Source organism: Hylobates moloch, unplaced genomic scaffold (assembly GCF_009828535.3).
Source record: "Hylobates moloch isolate HMO894 unplaced genomic scaffold, HMol_V3 SCAFFOLD_4, whole genome shotgun sequence".
Classification (NCBI taxonomy): domain Eukaryota; kingdom Metazoa; phylum Chordata; class Mammalia; order Primates; family Hylobatidae; genus Hylobates; species Hylobates moloch.
Genome location: NW_026652279.1, coordinates 170,085,124 through 170,106,930, shown reverse-complemented (window position 1 = coordinate 170,106,930; position 21,807 = coordinate 170,085,124). Strand labels below are relative to the sequence as shown.

General features: G+C 38.2%; 1 protein-coding gene across 1 annotated transcript in view; it reads right to left on the bottom strand.

Moving 5' to 3' along the window:
* Positions 1-3,093: 3,093 nt before the first annotated feature.
* MYO16 (myosin XVI) overlaps positions 3,094-21,807 on the bottom strand; it is a 607,071-nt gene continuing 588,357 nt past the window's right edge. Inside the window, exon 38 of the mRNA XM_058438173.1 lies at positions 3,094-4,624. Within this exon, the coding sequence (XP_058294156.1) occupies positions 4,397-4,624 (228 nt within the window). The 3' untranslated portion in view covers positions 3,094-4,396. The remainder of the gene's footprint in view (positions 4,625-21,807) is intronic.

Sequence of the window (21,807 nt, the reverse complement as noted above, 5' to 3'; positions counted from 1 at the left end):
ATGATATTTTTAGTTTTCTGAAAGCAGTGCTACTGTTTTGGGAACCCATGAGTATCACACAGAACTCACTATTCCACAGTAAATAGAAATTTAATTGCTTTCATCTTCATTATATGGATTTTTATGTGCAGCTAAAAACAATTTGAAAAATGTAATAAAATTACACTAAATGTTTACTTGGAACAGAGTATTTTTTCCTCCAGCTAATTTAAGAATCTTTTTTATTGAAAGTTTCCTGATGAGAAATAGAAATCAATTCCATTCATTTCTCATCAAAAAACTACATTTAAATGATTAGAAAAAAATGAGCAGTTCTGAGTGATGGTCAATGGGTGAAATGTGTCCTATTGAAGAACGTTATTATTTAATACCCTCATGCCCTTTATTGTGATATGAGTTGAGTTTGATGTCTGGCTGGAAACTGACAGCAATAGAATTTTGAACAAAAGTTCATCCATCCTTTTAGACTCTGGAATTCATAATATACCTTTTGTCCAAGTTGTGTAATGTTTATTTGTGAAGTCCATTCATAAATCTTAGATTTTAATTGGTTGTTGCTTTTATTGAGTAGATTTATATAAGCATAATTCTACTAAATTAGATACCACTATTTAAGAATAGTGATGATATATTTTTCCATCCTGGAAAATACATTTTAAATCATTTTAACTCATTATAAACATTTGGATAGTGGTTTTTAGAGAGCTCTCATAAATAATTTTTTTAAAAAAGCAATAGAAGTGGGCAGTGTTTGAACACAGGGTAATAATTCATACCAATTATATTGCTGAACATAAGTTTGAAGCCTCAATAATATATCCTAATTCATACCTTATGGTCTGATGGCAATTAAAATACCACCACTAAATATTTTGCAAACACACATAAAAGCTGAAATCTTGCTTATATAGAATAATATTCAGTGCTTTATTACCCAGAATAGTACCTCTTTATTTTCTTGACAAAGCATAATCATTAGAGAGCTATTCTGAGAGTAACTTTAATCCACACGAAGGCTTGGACTTCGTATTATTGTGACTATTAATACTGTTACTACTGTCATGCCTATTAATGCTTTTGAGCCTCTGTTGATTTTCATATCATGTAATTAGAACAGGCACAATCAGATGGTCCTAATGTAGTGATTAACACACACCTGCAATCTCTTTCCATAGCAGAGAATCCAAACAACTAAACACAAAAGGGCTTACTTACTGATTAAGGAGATTGTGTTTAAAGGATCTGTCTACACTGATTTAGAAGACTGTGTTTAAAGAATCTGTCTACACTGATTTAGAAGATTGTGTTTAAAGAATCTATCTACAAGCGGTTGGGCTTCTAGTGTCTGAAGGTCAACAAACCTTAAATGAGGCAGAGGGACTACTGAGAGGTTAAATATTTCATGTTCATGATGCTCATAGTACCCTAGTAGGTGACTGTGAGGTTTACCTAGCGACGACACAGGCCCCAGTGCTTCGACTTGGGTTAGTAGGGAGTTGTGTGGTTTGGACACACATGTGGCTTGTGACTTCCTTACTTCATGTAAGGAATGACCTACAATGGTCATGCGTCATCATTTCAGATATATTTTCATAAAGTAAGTTGGCAATTTCTGTATATCAAATTAAAATGGCATGAACACTGGAATCATAAAGATGAGAGTTTATATTCTGATGGGCTACTTAAAGCTATAAGCTTCAATTTCAGTATCAATACAAAAATGATAAAAATTACCTTGTAGGCATATGTCAGTGCTGTGGACTGAACTATGTCTTCCCAGAATTCCTATGCTGAAACGCTGATCCCCAGTATGATCAAATTTGGAGGCAGGGTATTTGGGATATGATTAGGTCATGAGGGCAGAGTCCTCGTGATGGAATTCATGCCCTTATAAGAAGAGACACCGGAGAGGGTGCTTCCTCCCCTTCTTCTCTGAACATGCGAGGGTACGATGAGAAGATGGCCATCTGCAATCCAGGAAGCAGGCCCTCATCAGACACGGGATCTGTGGAAGCTTTAACCTCGGACTTCCCAGGCTTCAGAACTGTGGGAATACATGCTTGTTGTTGAAGCCACCCCACCGATGTCAATTTGTTACAGCAGCCCTAACCAAAATAGCCAGTTTAGGAATCATATGGGCTGAGCACCTCGCACAGTCAGCACAACGCTCAGTGAACATTTGAAGCAAGTTCTTGCAATGTGCAATGCTTGAACAGTTTATTTTTCACCCCGGCCTAAATATATTGTGGGGAGGAGAATGCAGTTCAAAGTTTTAATTCAACTAAGATCATTAAGTGCCTACTATGTCCATAGCATGGCCCAAGAAGCCATGTATCAAGGGAAAGTTGGCTCCTTCCATTGCTTCTTGGCTGGGGTGGGAAGTCAGAAGGGGCAAAGATGAGAGAGAAATAGGCAGGGAGTGGGGCTCAGCTGTCGTCAGGCTGGAGGTCAGGCAGAACCCTTCCTTGTGGTTGCTGGGCGGCTGCAGTAACATTGCAGTAACTACATATTGACCGTGTGCTTTTATTTGCTATGTTCTGATACTCTGGCATCTGAGGCCCTGCTCACCTTGGAGGAATTGCCATTTCCAGGGTTAGCCACGTCCAAAAGATAGTGATGACTCACCCCAGAACATGATTTTCAAAGACAAGTCAACCAATCTAGAGCCCACATCCCTAGTAAGTCTCCCCTGTGGGCTCTCATAGGGCTGTCATTCCAGGCCACTCTCCACCCACCCTAATCACCTCAAGGCCACGTCCCAGACAGGTAGGGATGGCTCCTCCACCCCAGAACCCACCGACATTTCTCAAAGCAGCCAGTTCTATGCCTGCTTATCCTGCCTTGTCCTTTCCTAGTGTTGTGCAAACTAAAATAAAGGGCTCCCCTTATGCCCCTTTGCTTCCTGGCTGGCCTTAGTGTGGCCCTCTGATGGCACTATGTGTCCCCTTCTCTGGGATTTCTGAGGATGACAAGCCGTCTTTTCAATGGGACTCCCTTCCAGACCTGTTGGTCTCACCATACTGGAATCATCATAAAGCCTGTATTTTAAAACACATCATTAGTGTCTAAAGTTACACAATGCTATGGCCCCCACATTAAGGGAGTCTGGGTGAGATCACTTCATTGCCCCTACTTCTCTGACCAGAAAACACAAGAGTTCATGGGAGACAATAATAACAACAACAAAAGCAATAGAAGAACACAGTTGTACCTCTTTATTGGCACAGTAACTTTTCAAAGGCTGGTATGAATAAAAAGTTCCAAGTAGCAAGACGAGGTGGTCTGGAGCCACTGCTCAGAACTTTCCGACAGCCGACGCAAGCACATCAATGAACAAAGCCTTGCATTATGGGAGGGTTGAGGATATACAGCGAGGGAATCATGCAGTGTAAGTCCCAGGGGACGAGCGTTGTGCGACGCAGCCCCTACTGCTCAAACCAGTACATGGCAGCATGCTCATTTGTACTGTGTAGGCCTTTGAATGAATATGATCATTTTACACCACCAGCTATGGATTTGAAGCCATACGTGTTTAACCGAGTGCCATGTGATTTCCTGTGATCTATGCTGAAGTCGGGAGGTGAAATTTAACTAAAGGGTGCACAATCCACTTATCCAGAAATACAAGGCATAGGAAAGAACAGCCTCCTCATCCATGAGTAACATCTAAAACATGGGACTCAATTCATAGTTTTGCAAGGGGTGACACTGGCGAAGCTAAAACAACAATGTAGTTTCAAGATTTTAGGTGTGTTAGGTGAAAAAAAAGGACTGTGGAGGAAAAAAATAATCTAGAAATGATTTTTTAAAATCTGTATTTTGAAGAAAGGAAGCACCACCAATTGCATAAAGTTATAAAATTACAGTAATAAACATGTAAATAATTATCAGGTTTATAATATCAATAAAACACAAATACCTACAAAGAAATAAAATATATGTCCTGTATACTATATTATAATAAAACCATTGGAAGTACAATAAACAGACTGTTGAACCGTAGAAAAACAACTGTACAGAGTGTGCAGGGATTGCTCCTTTCCTCCGCTACTCTCTCTCTCTGGCCACGTCCACACTCACTTCTCCCAGCCTCTCTCCTGCTACCTAGGGGTAGCACAGAGTCGTAAATGAGGAGCCTGAAAATCAGAGTGTATCACCACGAGATGGATAAAAAAGAACACACACACACAAACACACACACACACACACACACACACACACACACACACACACACACACACACACGGGATCTCATATATTTAGTGTCTGTGTCCTGTGCTTTTTTTGTCTAAATGCGTGGAGAGAAGACCCAGCGCATGTCAGAAGGCAGCCTTTTGTTGTTGCAGCCTAGAATCGGTGGGCAGTTCTATTTTGTGAGTCTGAGGTTCAGGCCGCATCAAATGGTGCTGTCCCAGAGCTCAGACGGCAGCCTGTTGCAGGAGGCCCCTTCCGGCTTCTTCAGAAGGCTCGGCTTCTTGCAAGGTGGTGGGGGAGGCACCCTGGGCTCAGCGTGGTGCAGGATCTGCTGCCAGTCTTGTCCTTCCTCACAGAGCTTTCTCCTCCAGTCCAAGAGTTCCTGCAGGGCCACACTTTCATTCTCTGAGAGCCTCAGCTGATGGATTACCTGTGGAAGTGGGGGAGAAAAGACAGGTAGCACCAAATATTGTGAATGAGTATGAAGTGTGATAGCAACACCTGGATACAAAGGGGCAGGGCTGGCGCTGAAAGAGGCAGCCTCTTTTCTCAATCTCCATGCACTGCTGCCTCTGGAAACAGCACTGGGCTAGGGAGGCTGTGAATTGCTTTGTTAAGGCGATGACTGCAACGACATTGGGAACTAGGTAGAGTGTTACTGTGTGCTGCACCTCCAGAGGCTACAAGAAAGAATCAAATGTCTGCTTGACCTATGCCCTCGATTATTGTGTACATTCTTATGGCATCTTGTACTTTCTCTTCATTTAATTTCTATCCATAATAGATGTTCTCCTATTAACAGAGCTTCCTCAAGCTTCACTCCATCCTCGGAGCTGCTCCTCCATCTGTCCACATAGTTAATAGTCAAACATGACTATTAGGGTTACATGACCTCACTTCCAACTGTAAGGCATGGACCCAAAGATGGACCTCTACTTATGAGGGTCCGTTCATAGACAATACACAATCACACCACACTCATGTAGAAAATGTTTTTCAGCATTAGGTGTTACAAAAGGCAGTCACTAAAATATCCAATGAGCTCATTCAAGGCAGGCTAGCTGTGCTTGAGAATATTTGAAGGCTCTTTGGGGTGTCTACCTGCCTGCTCTATTTGGTGGCAGTGAGAGAAAGCAATGAGCTAAATTAGCAACTGTGTACTCTCAGACGCTGAGCCCTCAAAGATGGGAACATTATGGGCCTTTGCAGGAAAGCATCAAAACATGTAACCGTATAGGCTGCACATCTTGCGTCACTATGGCCCCCGAAGAGAGACACCCTGCAGACCAAGCTTACCCCCTGACTTCAGCTAGGGTACAAGACAAGCTGGCTATGTAGCTGTGATCACCCTTCTTCTGCCAGCTGCCAGAAGTCTGTAGCAGCTGGACATTGCAGATATCAATTTTTCTGGCAATTCTAAGGAAGTATACTGGTTTAAAAAAAAATGAGATTCTGGAAACCCAAATAGGGATACTGGGGAGAATTCAGAGGAAATGAGATGACTCATCCTACCTCCAAAGCACTAACTACTTTGTTCCAGCACTTTGTCTATCTCATCACAACCCTCTCCATTAAAATGAGAGAAAATAAAACAAAACAGAACACAAGTTGTTGTGCACTTATGTAGAAAACAGTCACTTGAAAGCAGCAAAGGGAGTGAGTGTTCCAGGCCCAATTCTAACACCAACACCTGAGCCTACTGTTTCCCCCAGAAAGAGGATTTTAAAGGCTGGGATCAAGGAGATGATGTTTACAGCATGAAGGTCAAACCCATATTCAGAGTCTGTAACTAGAGTTCTGGAGCTGGTTATTAGTAAAAGGAGCCTGCCCAATTGAATTTACAGACAACCAGAGGAAAGAAGAGCTTAAGGGTAGAAAAGAGGACTATGGTTACTTAGTCCCTAAAGCAATTTCTAGACATAACAGAGAGTGAGCTGCAGAGCAGAGTGGGCCCCTTAAAAGGGTATTTTTTTTAGTCTTTAGGGCTGCATCAGAATGGCCTGGAAATGAGAAATTCTGTTGGGCAGATGCTTGTGGAAGCCAGACTGCTTCTACTCTCAGCGGAGTGAGCCAAGAAAGCAGGGTGGTGGGAGCTTGCATGAAATCAGGTTATTTAGTGAACACTGTGGCTACACATGTGCTACGTGCTTTCGTAAGCACCTTCCAGGCATTAACTCGTCAGCTCTTAAGAGCCCTGTAAAGTGGGTACTCCTATTTTGCAGATGAGGAAACAGGAACAGGGCAGTCAGGTAATCTGCCCAAAGCCACATGGAAAATGACAGATCCTGACAGCCTGGCCCAAGAGTCCACGGGATGTGTTTCCATTTGTTCGCATCATCTATAATTTCTTTCAAAGTGGGCTAAGGAGGTGAGTAGACAATTCTCAAAAGAAGATATGCTTTTAGCTGTGAGTCTACTGTGCTTAACCCAGCTATTGTGGTCTAGGATCTGATACAGGCTAAGAATCAGAGTCCCCCGTACCATGTTTCTCTTCCCTTCTTTTTCTGAATGGGACCACAGTCATCTCTCTATGTTTGTCCAGGAGTGTGTGCCAGCTCCTCCGTCATCCTCAACCAGTGTGTGCTGTGCTGGTTACGCTCCCTTCAGTCTCATTAGTGTGGACATGGAACATTCAACTTCTGTTCCTTGGCACACACTCAGCATACAGTAGTGATCTCTGAGAACAATGTCACCAGATTAGGAAACAACATTTAACTGATGGAAGAATATCGCTACCATGTCAACTGATTATTTTCTCCAAGTTTTCTTAAGACATCATGTTTCCTAAATGACACAACTTCATATTCATTTATTTAGAAAACAAACAGGAACGTTCACTTCTGGATAGCTATAGCATGTTATTGTTCCCCTTGTAAAAATTTCAAGTCATTTTTCTAAAACATCAGGAAATTCTGACAAATGGAGAGAATTCCAGATGGAGTGAAGCTTTTTGAGGTGAACTGATAATTACCAGCTGCTTTTCTCCTCCCGGGCACATTTGCCAATTCTGAGCATTTCCCCAGATCCAGAGAGTTTTTTTTCTGGAAGAAAGATAAACCACATGATATTTTGGAGTTGCATGGGCCTAAAGAAACAAATTGGAAACTTATAGGTCCTCAAATGCACAGCCGTCGTCCACAAGGGACACTCATTTAGCTGTTCACCTGCATGGGTGATGGGTGCCCTAGGCCAAAGTTTATAAAAAGCAGAATGAAATCTCCTACAATGACAGAGGTGCTTCAGAAGTAAAACCCTGGCAGGGGTGATGATGGCCTCTAGCATGTGGCCAGTCTCATCTTAAAACATTTTCTGGATTTTGAAATTGTGTGGGGCACAAGGCTGCAAAGCCAGGTTGGGAGCTCTGAAACACAGGGCTAGATTTGCTGTCATCTTTCAGAGCTAAGGAACAAAGACCTCTCAATCAAAGGCACAGGCGGATCAAGCCTGAGGATTAGGAGAGAACCAGGGGTAGACTGGTTCTCCAGCACAGCCCAGCGAGGAACTACAGTAAGAGTGAAAGCTGATGTCTTCATAGAAACACTGGAAGCCAGAAGCCAACATGTTCCTGGTTAAATTACTGAGAAAAAAAAAAAAGCCAACATAAAATTCTACACTGAATAAAAAATACCCCTCCAAAATGAAAGTGATAAGATTGGTTTTTTCTTGCTAATTTGTTTGAACTCCTTGTAGATTCTGAATATTTGTCCTTTGTCGGACGTATAGACTGTGAAGATTTTCTCCCACACTGTGGGTTGTCTGTTTACGCTGCTGACCGTTTCTTTTGCCATACAAAAGTTCTTTAGTTCAATTAAGTCCCGCCTATTTGTGTTTGTTTTTGTTGTATTTGTTCTTGGGTTCTTGGTCATAAAGTCTTTGCCTAAGCTAATGTCTAGAACAGTTTTTCTGATGTGATCTTTTAGAATTTTTATAATTTCAGGTCTTAGATTTAAGTCCTTGATCTATCTGGAGTTGATTTTTGAATAAGGTGAGAGATGAGGATCCAGTTTCATTCTCCTGTATGTGGCTTGCCAGTTATCCAAGCACCATTTGTTGAATAGGGCGTCCTTTCCCCACTTTATGTTTTTGTTTGCTTTGTTGAAAATCAGTTGGCTGTAAGTGTTTGGGTGTATTTCTGGGTTCTCTATTCTGTTCCATTGGTCTATCTGCCTATTTTATACTAGTACCATGTTGTTTGACTATGGCCTTATAGTATAGTTTGAAATCAGATAATGTGATGTCTCCAGATTTTTTCTTGTTGCTTAGTCTTGATTTGGCCATGTGGGCTTTTTGGTTCCATATGAGTTTTAGGACTGCTTTTTCTAGTTCTGTGAAGAATGATAGTGGTATTTTGATGGGAATTACATTGAATTTGTAGATTGCTTTTGGCAGTATGGTCATTTTCACAATATTGATTCTACCCATCAAAGAGCATGGGATGTGTTTCCATTTGTTCGCATCATCTATAATTTCTTTCAAAGTGGGCTAAGGACTTGAGTAGACAATTCTCAAAAGAAGATATGCAAATACCCAACAAACATATGAAAAAATGCTCAACATCACTACTGGTGAGGGAAATGCTAATTGAAACCACAGTGTGATACCACCTTACTCCCGCAAGAATAGCCATTATCAAAAAATAAAAAAAAATAAATGTTGGCGTAGATGCAGTGAAACGGGAACACTTCTACACTGCTGGTGGGAATGTAAACTAGTAAAACCACTATGGAAAACAGCACGGAGATTCCATAAGAAACTAAAAGTAGAATTACCATTTGACTCCGCAATCCCACTACTGAGTATCTACTCAGAGGAAAGTAAGTCATTATACAAAAAAAAAAAATACATGCACCTGCATGTTTATAGCAGCACAATTTGCAATTGCAAAAATGTGGAACCAGCCCAAATGCCCATCCATCAACGAGTGGATAAAGAAGCTGTGGTATATGATGATATATGTGATATATATATATACCCCATATATGATCATATGTATGATCATATATATGATATATATGATGTATAGATATATGATGTGTGTGTATATATATATGATGGAATACTACTCTGCCATAAAAAATAATTAATAGCATTTGCAGCAACCTGGATGGGATTGGAGACTATTGTTCTAAGTGAACTAACTCGGGAATGGGAAACCAAACATTGTATGTTCTCACTTATAAGCAGGAGCTAAGCTATGAGGATGCAAAGGCATAAGAATGACAGAATGGACTTTGGGTTTGGAAGGAAAGGGTGGGAGGGGATGATGGATAAAAGACTACAAATTGGGTTCGGTGTATACTGCTTGGGTGATGGGTGCCTCAAAATCTCACAAATCACCACTAAAGAACTTACTCATGTAACCAAATACCACCTGCTCACCAAAAACCGATGGAAATAGAAATTTTAAAAGAAAGTGAAATACAGATGTTTTTGGGCAAACAAAAATGAGGGAATTTGTCATCAAACCTCTCACATTAATAGAAAGAAATAAGATTTTTTTTTTTTCGTAAAAGAAGATGATTCCGGATGGAAAAAATGGAAATGTAAGAGGGAATTAACAACACTGGAATTAGTAAACCCACGGGTAAATCTAAATTATATGCTTGAAATGTTTATAGACTTTAAATTACATGAATAACACAAGCGCATGCCATCAATAACTGCAAAACCTTGTTATTGGGATTAGGTAGAGTTTCGAGGTCTTAAGGTTCTAGCAGTATTAGAAAAGAGGTCAAAGTGATCAGATCTGTTAGGAAGCAATGAGTCAAGGATGGGTGTTGTCTCCTCTTGTGAAACTATTAAAAGAATAATATAATATTTAATCAAAGTTAATGTAACAGTGAAATAATAAATATCCAATTAATCTAAAAGAACGCAAGAACTGTAGAGAAAAGGATATGAAAATAGAGACTAATTCCTAACAAGACAAAGCATAAAAACTAGACAAACAAACAGAATCCAAATCTCTACCCAGCAGTTGGTGTTACTCTTCCATCTCCTTATGGCATATGCTGTATTTATCTCGATGCTAGTGTTTGATAGACCATACAACTCTGTGCTTACACCAAGCACAAAATACATCCACTCCAGATTTCCCCTAAATCCTAAACTCTTTTTCAGCAGTGTTTCGTAGTGACCAAAAATATACTAGATGTGACCCTCTGCTTAACCTTCATAATAGGAACAGACTTAAAGATTTGAGTCACTCTATAGAAGCATAGCAGCAGTGCCAATCTGCTGAGAGTGACTTTCAGCGGCTGCTCATCTGAATTAGGCTTGTCGGGAAAGATTCGACCAAAAAAAAAAAAAAAAAAAGGCCCAGATCCCCTGAGTCATTGCTTCTCTTTTTGGAAAAAAAAAATGCTGTCTTACCCTTTCAAAGCTTCTCAGCGTTTACTAAAAATATCTGAATTCCCAAGTACCTTATATATTCCAAGTACCTTATGCACATAAACCCTTTGAAAGTCCTTTCTTAATGAGGGTATTGATGTCTTGAATAATGTAGTGAGTACAGGACACCATATTTGAATCAACAAACAAGAACTCTGCATAGTTCTCTGATAAGCAAAAATTTGACTGATGTTTACAATAACCAATTAACATTCAGAATAAACCCCTTTATTGAGGGATTTCATGGAAATTTTCTTCTTTCCTATTACAGACACTAATAGATATTGAGTAAAATCTACTAGGTATATAAGAATTGCCAGAATGGCCGAAATAAGATGCTAACACCTTATTTTATTGATCTTGACTTAAAATGAAACCCAAGAATTGTCATAGGTTATGTTATAATGAAGGTTATAATTCCATGTAAGACTGTATGATAGGCCACTACCTTCAACCTAGCTGAGAGGGCATTTTAAAATTATCATCTGTGAGCCGAGAAATAGAAGATCCGAAGACAAGGCCAGTACTCCTTAACAATATTTAATCTGCTTTATTTCTATTTATTTATTAGATTCTGAAACACAAGAATTACGTTTCTCATAGAGAAAAAGCTTTAAAAGAAGTTTAGAATAGCAAACAAATACAATCATGAATGCTATCTAAATGGCAGTCCAGTACTATATAAACAATACAAAGCATTTAAAATATTCAATGCTGTAAAATCATGTAAATCAGTGTTTATCCATTCTTTAAACTTTATGTCCTATTGGTAACAACAAAAACACTCATGTCTTCCTTTGCCATTATTTGATATTCACAGTAAATTAAATATTATCATTAAAAAAGCAATAGTGATTTTGTAACAAAAAGCTTTAGTTTTGATACCATTTCTTTTTGGAAAGAGAAAAAATGCCTCTGGGGATTAAGGATGCTGCTGGCAGTGTGAGGTTGGAGTCAGCTGGCTTCACACGGAGTATAATTTATCCTGATTTGTTTGTACAATCTAAAGGATGCCATAGTGGTATCTTTTAACTTAAAGCTCATTTTCCATTGCTTTAAAAGATTTATTATCTTCACCCCGTATCACTGCTTCCGATAACGAGTCACTTATTTATTTTCTTTTCTGGAACTTTTTATAACAGTCTTTGTACACAGAATCATTATCTTTTAGAACCAGAAGGCAAGTGTTATGACTGGGAAAGTACAAAGGGCTCCACATCTGCAAACCTTCACGCTTGCATCGTATGCCTCTGCTCTAGGAGCTCCCTGCTTCATGAATGGGACAAATGAGCTGCTTTTCAAGGAGCTTTTAGACAAACAAAACACGTGTCTTAAAGTGTTACACATGGCACGGAGACGGAGTGAGGCAAAATGATGGTATACATATATATATATAATTTTTTTTTTTTAAAAAACCTTTTTTTATTATTATACTTTAGGTTTTAGGGTACATGTGCACAATGTGCAGGTTTGTTACATATGTATCCATGTGCCATGTTGTTTTGCTGCACCCATTAACTCGTCATTTAGCATTAGGTATATCTCCTAAGGCTGTCCCTCCCCCTCCCCCCACCCCACAACAGTCCCCGGAGTGTGATGTTCCCCTTCCTGTGTCCATGTGTTCTCATTGTTCAATTCCCACCTATGAGTGAGAACATGCAGTGTTTGGTTTTTTGTCCTTGCGATAGTTTACTGAGAATGATGTTTTCCAGTTTCATCCATGTCCCTACAAAGGACATGAACTCATCATTTTTTATGGCTGCATAGTATTCCATGGTGTATATGTGCCACATTTTCTTAATCCAGTCTATCGTTGTTGGACATTTGGGTTGGTTCCAATTCTTTGCTATTGTGAATAGTGCCGCAATAAACATACGTGTGCATATGTCTTTATAGCAGCATGATTTATAGTCCTTTGGGTATATACCCAGTAATGGGATGGCTGGGTCAAATGGTATTTCTAGTTCTAGATCCCTGAGGAATCGCCACACTGACTTCCACAATGGTTGAACTAGTTTACAGTCCCACCAACAGTGTAAAAGTGTTCCTATTTCTCCACATCCTCTCCAGCACCTGTTGTTTCCTGACTTTTTAATGATGGCCATTCTAACTGGTGTGAGATGGTATCTCACTGTGGTTTTGATTTGCATTTCTCTGATGGCCAGTGATGATGAGCATTTTTTCATGTGTTTTTTGGCTTCATAAATGTCTTCTTTTGAGAAGTGTCTGTTCATGTCCTTCGCCCACTTTTTGATGGGGTTGTTTATTTTTTTCCTTGTAAATTTGTTTGAGTGAGTTCAATGTAGATTCTGGATATTAGCCCTTTGTCAGATGAGTAGGTTGCAAAAATTTTCTCCCTTATACATTCTTTAAGGAAAAAAAATATTTTACTGCTGCCTGCCATAAAGATATTATCCTATTATATTTTTGTAAAGTTTAGGTTTGTTTTTTACATTTAGGGGTTTAAGCTACCTGGACTTTGTTTTTGAGAATGGTGTGAGTAGGAATGTAATTTTACATTTTTTCTGTACAGATAACAATTGTTGCACACTTTTTACAACATAGGACATGCTTCTGGCTTCCTCCTAATACTGGGTATGACACCTCAGTGACATATAATCAGTCAGTGTAATATAATCATTTGTGTGTGTGCGTGTGTGCCTTGATAGACTTGTGAGCTTATGGAGAGTGCATTAAATGCATCTTAATCACTTTTGAATTCCAAACACAAAGCACAATAATTTGCCAGCTCAATGTAATTGTTAACCAGTAGCAGCCCCAGAAGAATTAAGAGAAGTGACTGATATATTATTCCCTAACTTTATTAGATATTTTAAATTTAATTCCATGTTAAAAATGTATCATTAAACTTGGTACTTAGGATCACAGGCAGTTGTTTCACTGGTTGGAGGAAATTAAAGTGAAGTCACATTTCATACAGTGATTGGCTTCTAAAATTATATAATTTGAAAGTGACATATGATGAAAATCACTCTAGAACATCCTTGCATTACCTATCAAGAATAATATGCAAGGTTTGTAACTCCATTCAATTATGTGCATCCATGTATAAGCAATGCACAAAGCAACTTAAAGCATATAATAATATACGTTTAGCATTTTGAGTTCCAAGTGAGTGGATTGCATAAAATTGAATTTTCAGGCTGGGTGCGGTGGCTCATGTCTGTAATTCCAGCACTTTGGGAGGCTGAGGAGGGCAGATCATCACCTGTCGTCAAGAGTTCGAGACAAGCCTGGCCAAAATGGAGAAACCCCATCTCTACTAAAAATACAAAAATTAGCCGGGCGTCGTGGCAGGCACTTGTAATCCCAGCTACACGGGAGGCTGAGGCAGGAGAATCACTTGAACTCCAGAGGCAGAGGTTGCAGTGAGCCAAGATCGCGCCACCGCACTCCAGCCTGGGGGACAAGAGCGAAACTCCGTCTCAAAAAAAAAAAAAACAAAAAAAAAACAAATTGAATTTTCAAAGGCTCATTCATTGATCAAAAGATGTTTATTGAGGTTCTGTTTGTACTAAGCACAGGTCTAGGCACATGGGATACTTTGTCTACAAAGCAAACTTGCTTGCCCTCATAGAAGTTAAATTCTAGCATGGAAAAATAGGCAATATTTAGGTAAAATGTGTAATATACTAAAAGGAAAAAATATGGAAAAAAGAAAATGTTCAACAGGGTAAGCAGGATTGGGAGGGTCAGACTGGAGAGTGGTGAGGAAGAAGGTTGGGCTGAGTTGCAATTGTAAATCAGGGATCAAAAAAAGCCTCCCTGAGCAAAGATATGGAAGTCAGGGAGAGACCAGTGCTGACGTCAGGGCAGACTGTTCCAGGCAAAAGGAGCAGCCAAGGCCCTGAGGTAGGAGCATGCCTGCATCGCAAAAAGGCCGCTGTGGTTGCAGTGAGGTTACTCTACTTGTCACTAGATGTTCAAGTGGGGTTGAAATTACCATAAGTGTTAATTCTAGGAAAGGGACACTTTCTAGTTATGAACTACAGCAAGAGGCTAAATATAAACTACCAATTATGACTATATTATATTACAACTTTCTTTAAAATCATTTTACTCGGTTTGGAAACTTTAATCTGTTCAGAGTATAAGTAAAGGTTAAATGCTTGCCTTTTTTTTTGTAAGTGGAAAATATTAGACACATAGCTCTGTTTCTGCTCAAGATATCAGAGAATTGGAAGAGAGACTCCAGGGAATCTGGACCCCATATTTGCTGATAATTTTGAAAGTGAAATTCAGGCTAAAATAATAGAAGGCTTTCCATTATGCTGAAATAGGGTCAGCTAACCCTGATGAAGGTTGTATTTTATGACCTCAGGAGACCTGGTAGACCTGATTTTTCTCTGATTTTTATTATTGCATTATTATTTGAAACTGTCATTTTGTATTTCTGACTCTGTTTCTAAAACAGATGAGCTGTGATATTGGAAAGAAGTGTCGTGCAGTCAATGATATAAAAAGCCTAGATTTTGAAGCCCAAGTGGATTTAAATTAATTTTATACACTTGCAGGTGATTTTTACTATCTGTTTCTGGAAACGAATATTAATTTAAAAGATTTGCTTTTATATTTTGCCTACTTTAGCAGAGTCTTGCCTCTTTTCCTTCCTAATCCTTCCTGACATCTGTTTTTCTTTCCTCTAGCATTTGTACCCACATTATTTGCTCTGACAGTATCTTAAGGGCACTGTAATTGAGCCCAGAGTCATAGTGGCAGATGCTGTGCCTGCCAAATTCATGCCTTCTCTCTCTTAATCACAAAGCTAAACTACATGTCCCAGTATCCCTTGTGGTTAGGGGTAGTCATCTGACTGAAACTAGCCAATGGAATGAGAACCATAGTGAGGGGCACCACTTACAAGCGTAGCCCATGCAAACCAACCTTTACTGTCCTTCTATGACCTTTCTCACCCCAAAGCTGGATACAGAATCCTCCAAGACTCAGAATCCTCCAAGACTCAGGTTCACTTATGGTGACATGAAAGGTCATCCACTCATCGGATTCTGGCCTCATTATGAGCAAGAAATATCCTTCTTTTGTGCCAGGCCACTGATATGTATGATTTATCTGTTACAGCATCTTGAGTAACCTAACTGGGACCTCTTCATCATTTATTTGCTTAATATTTTATTGTTGCTGTTAGGCATTAATATTTGTAGTACCTAACTAAGTTTAGCTTCCATTATTCAATAATCTTCATTCTTTAAGATAGCCAAAATCATGCCTTTTCGTATCTTCCAATGATAGAATTATAGGAATATTGCTAATAAGAAATTGTAATACAAAATAATGATCAGTTGGTGATCCACCAAGCCACGCTTCATACATACTGTCCTTCTCTCTCTCTCTCTCTCACACACACACACACACACACACACACACACACACAGTGTTCTGTATGGGTATATAAAGTTTGTAACTCCTGAAAATTCTTCAAAAATTAAAGAACTTAATTTTGCTGAAGGAAAAAGTCAATTCCCTGTAATAAATTGGGCACCCTGAGAAATAGAAATATTTTAATAGGTTCAACACTTTTTGAGTGCATTTAGTAACGATACAGAAGTGCCTCTCTTACCTCCAGTTCCCAAGTGGGTGACTCTAACAAACAAACAGGTCACTGCATTTTGGAGTTGCTAATGGATCCCATTGATTTGCTAATCTGTGCCCCTTTCCAATTACAGCTGATGTTTTAAAATCTGGTTGGATTGGGATATGTTACAATCCAGCTTCATAAAATTATTTTCTTCATTCATATTTAATACGGTTACACATGATTAAATAACATGATTATTTCTGGAAAAAATATTTTGAGAAATTACTAAATGAATAGTTAAACTGTGTCCTGCAAAACAATGTAAATTAAGATACTGGCTAATGTAACAGATTAGGGGAAGTATCCTTCTACTTGACTCTTCTCACCTCTGAAGGCTATGGGTGCCATGCTACCATGATTTTGACCCTTGTTTTCCCCACCTTTATTCCTAGGCCTTACCTCCTTTCTTATTCACGACTATTGCTACTCCAAAGCCAACTGTCAAATCCTATACCCACATGTCACAGGGCTTTTCTCTCTCTTGGTTTTATAATAATTATATGCATGTAAGCACAATATGAATACCATTTGTTCTGCCACTCAACTCAATTGGCCTTTCTTCTTCTTGTGTCCTAGTCATCCTTTCAGTCCAGATCAAATCACACATCCCAGTGGCCATACTGCCTTTAAATGAGTTGTTTCTTCTCTGTATTCCAACAGCAGTAATCATATGCATGTTATTAATCAATTAATGCTATCCTGCCTTGTGAAATTTTTGTACTCGTGTCTTGTCTAAGCATCTTTATTCATATAATTTTTATGCATTTATGTCTTGTTGCTCAATTTGAATGAAAGCCCCTTGATGGAGTTGGTCAGATTGTGTGCATCTGGCTTAGTCCTATAGAACCCACCACAGTTCCTTGCATTTTCATAAACATTTGAAGCACATTTATTAATTGATTGATAGGGAAAACTTTCTTGGAAGGCAATGTAATTAATACATATAAAAGTTGACTAAACTCAATTGTACCTGAAATGGCGTTTTGACTCTACCACTTCCTAGCCAAGTGACTTTAGGCTTGAAAGTTGACTTTCTGCATCTGTGAAATGAGGATAATGATATTGAACCTGCATGTTTCACACGGTTGTGAGTGTCTACTAGAGTACTAACATGTGAAAATGCTTTAAAGATATAAATGATATCCTTAAAGTATCATTTATATCATTTATAGAGATATACATGATATCTCTAGTATCATCAAGATGTTACTAGAGATGGGCCTTAGAAACCTTGAGGGGGCATCTATCAGGCAGGGAATTTTAATTCAGACATACATACAAACCAGGACGATTGTAGGCAAGAAAAATAGAATTCCAGGGTGTGTTCCACGTATATCTGGTTGGGTTGAAATATAGAGACTGTGTCAGAATGGATGATGACAAGGCTAGAATAATTCAGTGTGGCCAGAAAATACAGAACTTTCTCAAAGCATATGGGCTTGATTCTTTCTTTAGGCTATGGGGAAGGCAATGGCATTAAAGATTTTTGAGCATTCAAATTATATAGACAGATTTTTTTTCTCTCTAAAGAAAGTGGCAAGAGAACAGAGTTCATACAAGATCCTTATCATAAATGTCACAAATTAATTATATTGCATGATTTGTTGTAAAATGTTTAAGTTTCTATTTTATAACTTTCAGTTCTAAATGTATAATGTATAACATATACATTCACTCATCAGAGTCCATTTTTACTCATAACTATGTGTGGAGAGGTTAAAATCAGCTGCCAAATGCAAAAAAAAAAAGTATTTAAATTATACTGTGTGTTCCAATATAATGTTACTTATTATAAAAGTAAAGAATAGTTGTTGATTTTTTTTAAGAAATTAAAGCATCCAGATAAGGTAAAAAATGCAAATCCTCTCTCTTGCTTCCCTCCCTCACTATTGTCCAGATATAGCTCCTCTTGTTTCCGATAAAACTTTTAAGGTGCCTTTTAAAGGATATTTTCCCCCTTTGTTTAAACCTTAAGCAACAAAGGAAACAAAATCCCAAGAATGAATTTAATTGTATTGCTATATAAATGAATATTTCTGAATTAGGAAGGACCAACTCTTTTAAAAACCACAAGTGCTATTTTGACTTTCAGATATTTTTCTTGGTTCTTTAGAAGCGTAGATATATGTAAGCTTTTAATCAAAGCCTTTTTAAAAATCACACTTTGTGCTATATCTTTAGGATTTATTTAAGTAGACTTTGGTTTTATAGACTCTGTTTTTTCAAATTTCATTTTTCAACATTTTTTATTCTTCGACATCTTGTTAGCACCAAGTAGAAATGCGATTTGCATTTGAAACACTAATATTCACTATTCAGTCAGCCAAGACATTTCCTTCTTTTAATTTCCATAAATGTCAGTAAATGCCTCTTTTCACCTTTGGGTGAATAGTCAATAGAAAAATCAATTCTGTGACAAATGAACAGCAACATGATTTTACATATGAATTATTTAACAAAGACTATTTTTATCCTTGAAGGGAAAGACTTAAGTTAAAAATCAGCAGCAAATTATTAATTTACATTTATTAATATGATCCACAGGAATGCATATCCATAGAAAGTGAAGAAATTTTACATCTTATGTTTAATTAGTTCATGCCCTAGACCTCATAATTGTCCAATAGGAAATTATTGAAAATTAGTAAATATATAAATAAGCAATAAACCTCATTAAGCCTATAGATCATGTTGTATTTTCACCCAGGTTGTGAGATTTAGTGTTTCGTAATGCCTGAAAATAAGTGAACTAATTACAAGTGTCTCACTTTAGAGAAAAGACTGGCATAACCTCTGTTTTTACATCACTTTATCAAACTCCATCTTCTTATCTAATTGATATCTCCTGGATGTTGGGAGACACAAGATACTTTACAGTAAAGTACAGAAATGGAAAGTAGATTCATGTCTTGAATGTCTAAATTTCAAATCACCAAGGTTTTCTCAATAACAGAAAAAAATCATTTTTTAAATCCCCGTACTGAGTTGTCGAGTTAGTAATCACTAGTATCTTAAGCAGCATTGTAATTTTCTAAGAATTACCATTTCTATGAAGGAATCTTCTTGTTGAAAACTGAATGAATGGAAGGGAATTTGTTTGAGGGTGAGTATCCCAACCCATAGGGAAATGGGTCTGGACCATGATCATTTATGTATCTGTTTGCACATCCTAGGAGCTTGAAATGCTTTTCTGGTGTTCAGAGGCACAGACATTCATTGAATGTAAATGACTTAGCTTTTACCTTACATAATCCTTTCTTAAGAGCAGAAAGGAGAACATAGGGGTGTTAGAGGTTTAACCCAGGCCACATTTTAGGTGGTCTAAACTGACAGGAGCTTGTTTATGAGAAATGCTGGCCTCACCCTAAGGGCTCCAGTAATACTGCCTTGGCCACCAATGTTTGTGGAATGGATCCCTTTGTCAATTTCTTTGGACCTCAGGTTTTCCTAGCTCCCTATAAACTGTGACTTTGCTCTCTCATTACAGAACTGCAAGTGGCCCCCAAACTTTGAAGCTTTCAGCTCTCTTTTGAATGTCAACTTTAAAAATAAAAATTACAGAATAACTAGCAAGTGTCTTATTAGCTTATTCACCAAACAATTTTGTTTTCAAAGACATCAAACTGTCAGGGAGCCTGTGCACTTCTCTAAATGCCTGGATTTTGTACCTGTTATAGAACAGTATGATTTTTTCCATGCCATCCCAAAATAATAATTTTGGACATGTTAGCTTATTTGATCCCTTAACCCTAAGGCACTGCGTTCTTTGGCCACCAGGAGTCTGTGGTGACTGTCCCCCTCTCCTTCAGCAGCTCCACCCACTAGCCATTCAGATCTATTTAGGCATGTTGAATTCACAGCAAGAAACGAGCATGGGACCACCCACACCCTATGTGATTTCAGAGCAGCCGAGCATTTTTAATAAGTTCCCAGAGCTTTCTAGTGTTTGAAAAACCCTTCGCTGAATCTGTGAATGTGAAATACAACTCACGTGTAAGAATGCGTTCAGGGGAAGCCTGGCGTTGCTTGAAGGCACTCTCTTCTGTTCTATTTCCTGGACTTGATGGAGCTGAGTTGCCCATTTACCCCCAAGATTTTTTTTAAATGGACCCACACGTTTAATACTGTGTGATAATGTTTCTCCCTTCTCTCAAACGTGGGCCATGCATTCATACACTTACTCCCTTTAAACTCTCTAAGCAAGTACACTGGATACTTTGTGCTGGGTAGAGATTAATTTACTCACTTTGGGCTCCAAGGACACCATAGTCTTGTGAATTAGTAACTAATTCTACCCACATGCAATAGATCAACATTACTCCAACTCTTGTAATCTACATGATACTTTTTAAATGAAAGAAAAACATCCCCTTGACCCTTAAAGTTTCTTAAATTATTTTACAATGTTAATTAAATGTATAGTGTTACAAATAATCTCTTTATTCTTTGAGTTTTCGTTTCAGCTATAAAACCAAGGCAAATTGACCACTTCAGTAGAATAAAAGTCTACAAAAGCAAAATAAAAGTAAAATTCACAACATTGATGTTAGACATGAGATTTTGTTTAGCTGAAATGACATGACTGTTGGAAATGTGTGCTGACTATTCTATTCATCAAGTTCCGTCAAGCTTTGTGCATTTTTCCCACTTTATGCCACTGGCTAACCAAGCCCCTACCACTATTTCTATTTGAACTGACAGCCAGCTTTTGAACTTACCCTACTTTGCAATATCACACAGCTTTTCTTGCAGGAAAAAGAAAATGTATTACAGATTAAATCCATGTGCTCTTTTCTCATTAACCTACAACAGTATAAATAATATTACTTCTGTCATCCTACTTGTAAATAAAATACAAAGACAGAAAAAAATCTCATTGAGTACTAGCTTGAAATACAGATATTCAAGATGATACAAAGCACAATTACTTTAAAACGATATCATGAATATATAAATGCAAATAAATTTTAAATTGTTGAAGGAATTTGAGGACTCCTGAAAATACAAACCCTAACTTCAGAAGCTTGCATTTAATAACTGTTTAAATAGGTCCTAGAATCTCTTTATACTCTTTTTTATCTTACCCCTAAAATTCAAAAAAGCTGTGTTTTCTAATTTTCTTCCTGTAGAACTTTATTTAGTTTTGAGTCATATATAAATCATAGTTATGTTTTAAATCTAATGTGTTGCTCAGTATTTTCTGGGTTGCTTTTTAGTAATAAAAGAATAAATTATGTTATATTTATAAAAGGCCATAAATCGTGAGAAGTGCACCTATTTAGCATTACTTAACTGAGTCATCAGGATAATCATAATTCAGCAGTGTTTAGGGATTTTGTTCAAGTCAAGGAGCTAACCATGGCACAGTCGTAACAGCTCATATTTAAACAGCACTCACTACTTTTGTGAGGCTTTAAGACACCTGCATATGTGACTCATATAATCCACATCAAGTTGTTACAAGGTAGGTAATTTCTTGTGGTCCCACTTTACAGGTGACGAAGCCAGTGAGTGCTTGCTCAGCATTGCACAAGTAGCTCGCAAAGTCGGGTTCCATCCCAGGCATTCCGGCTCCAGAGGCCGGGTTTTTCAGCCACGCTGACTGT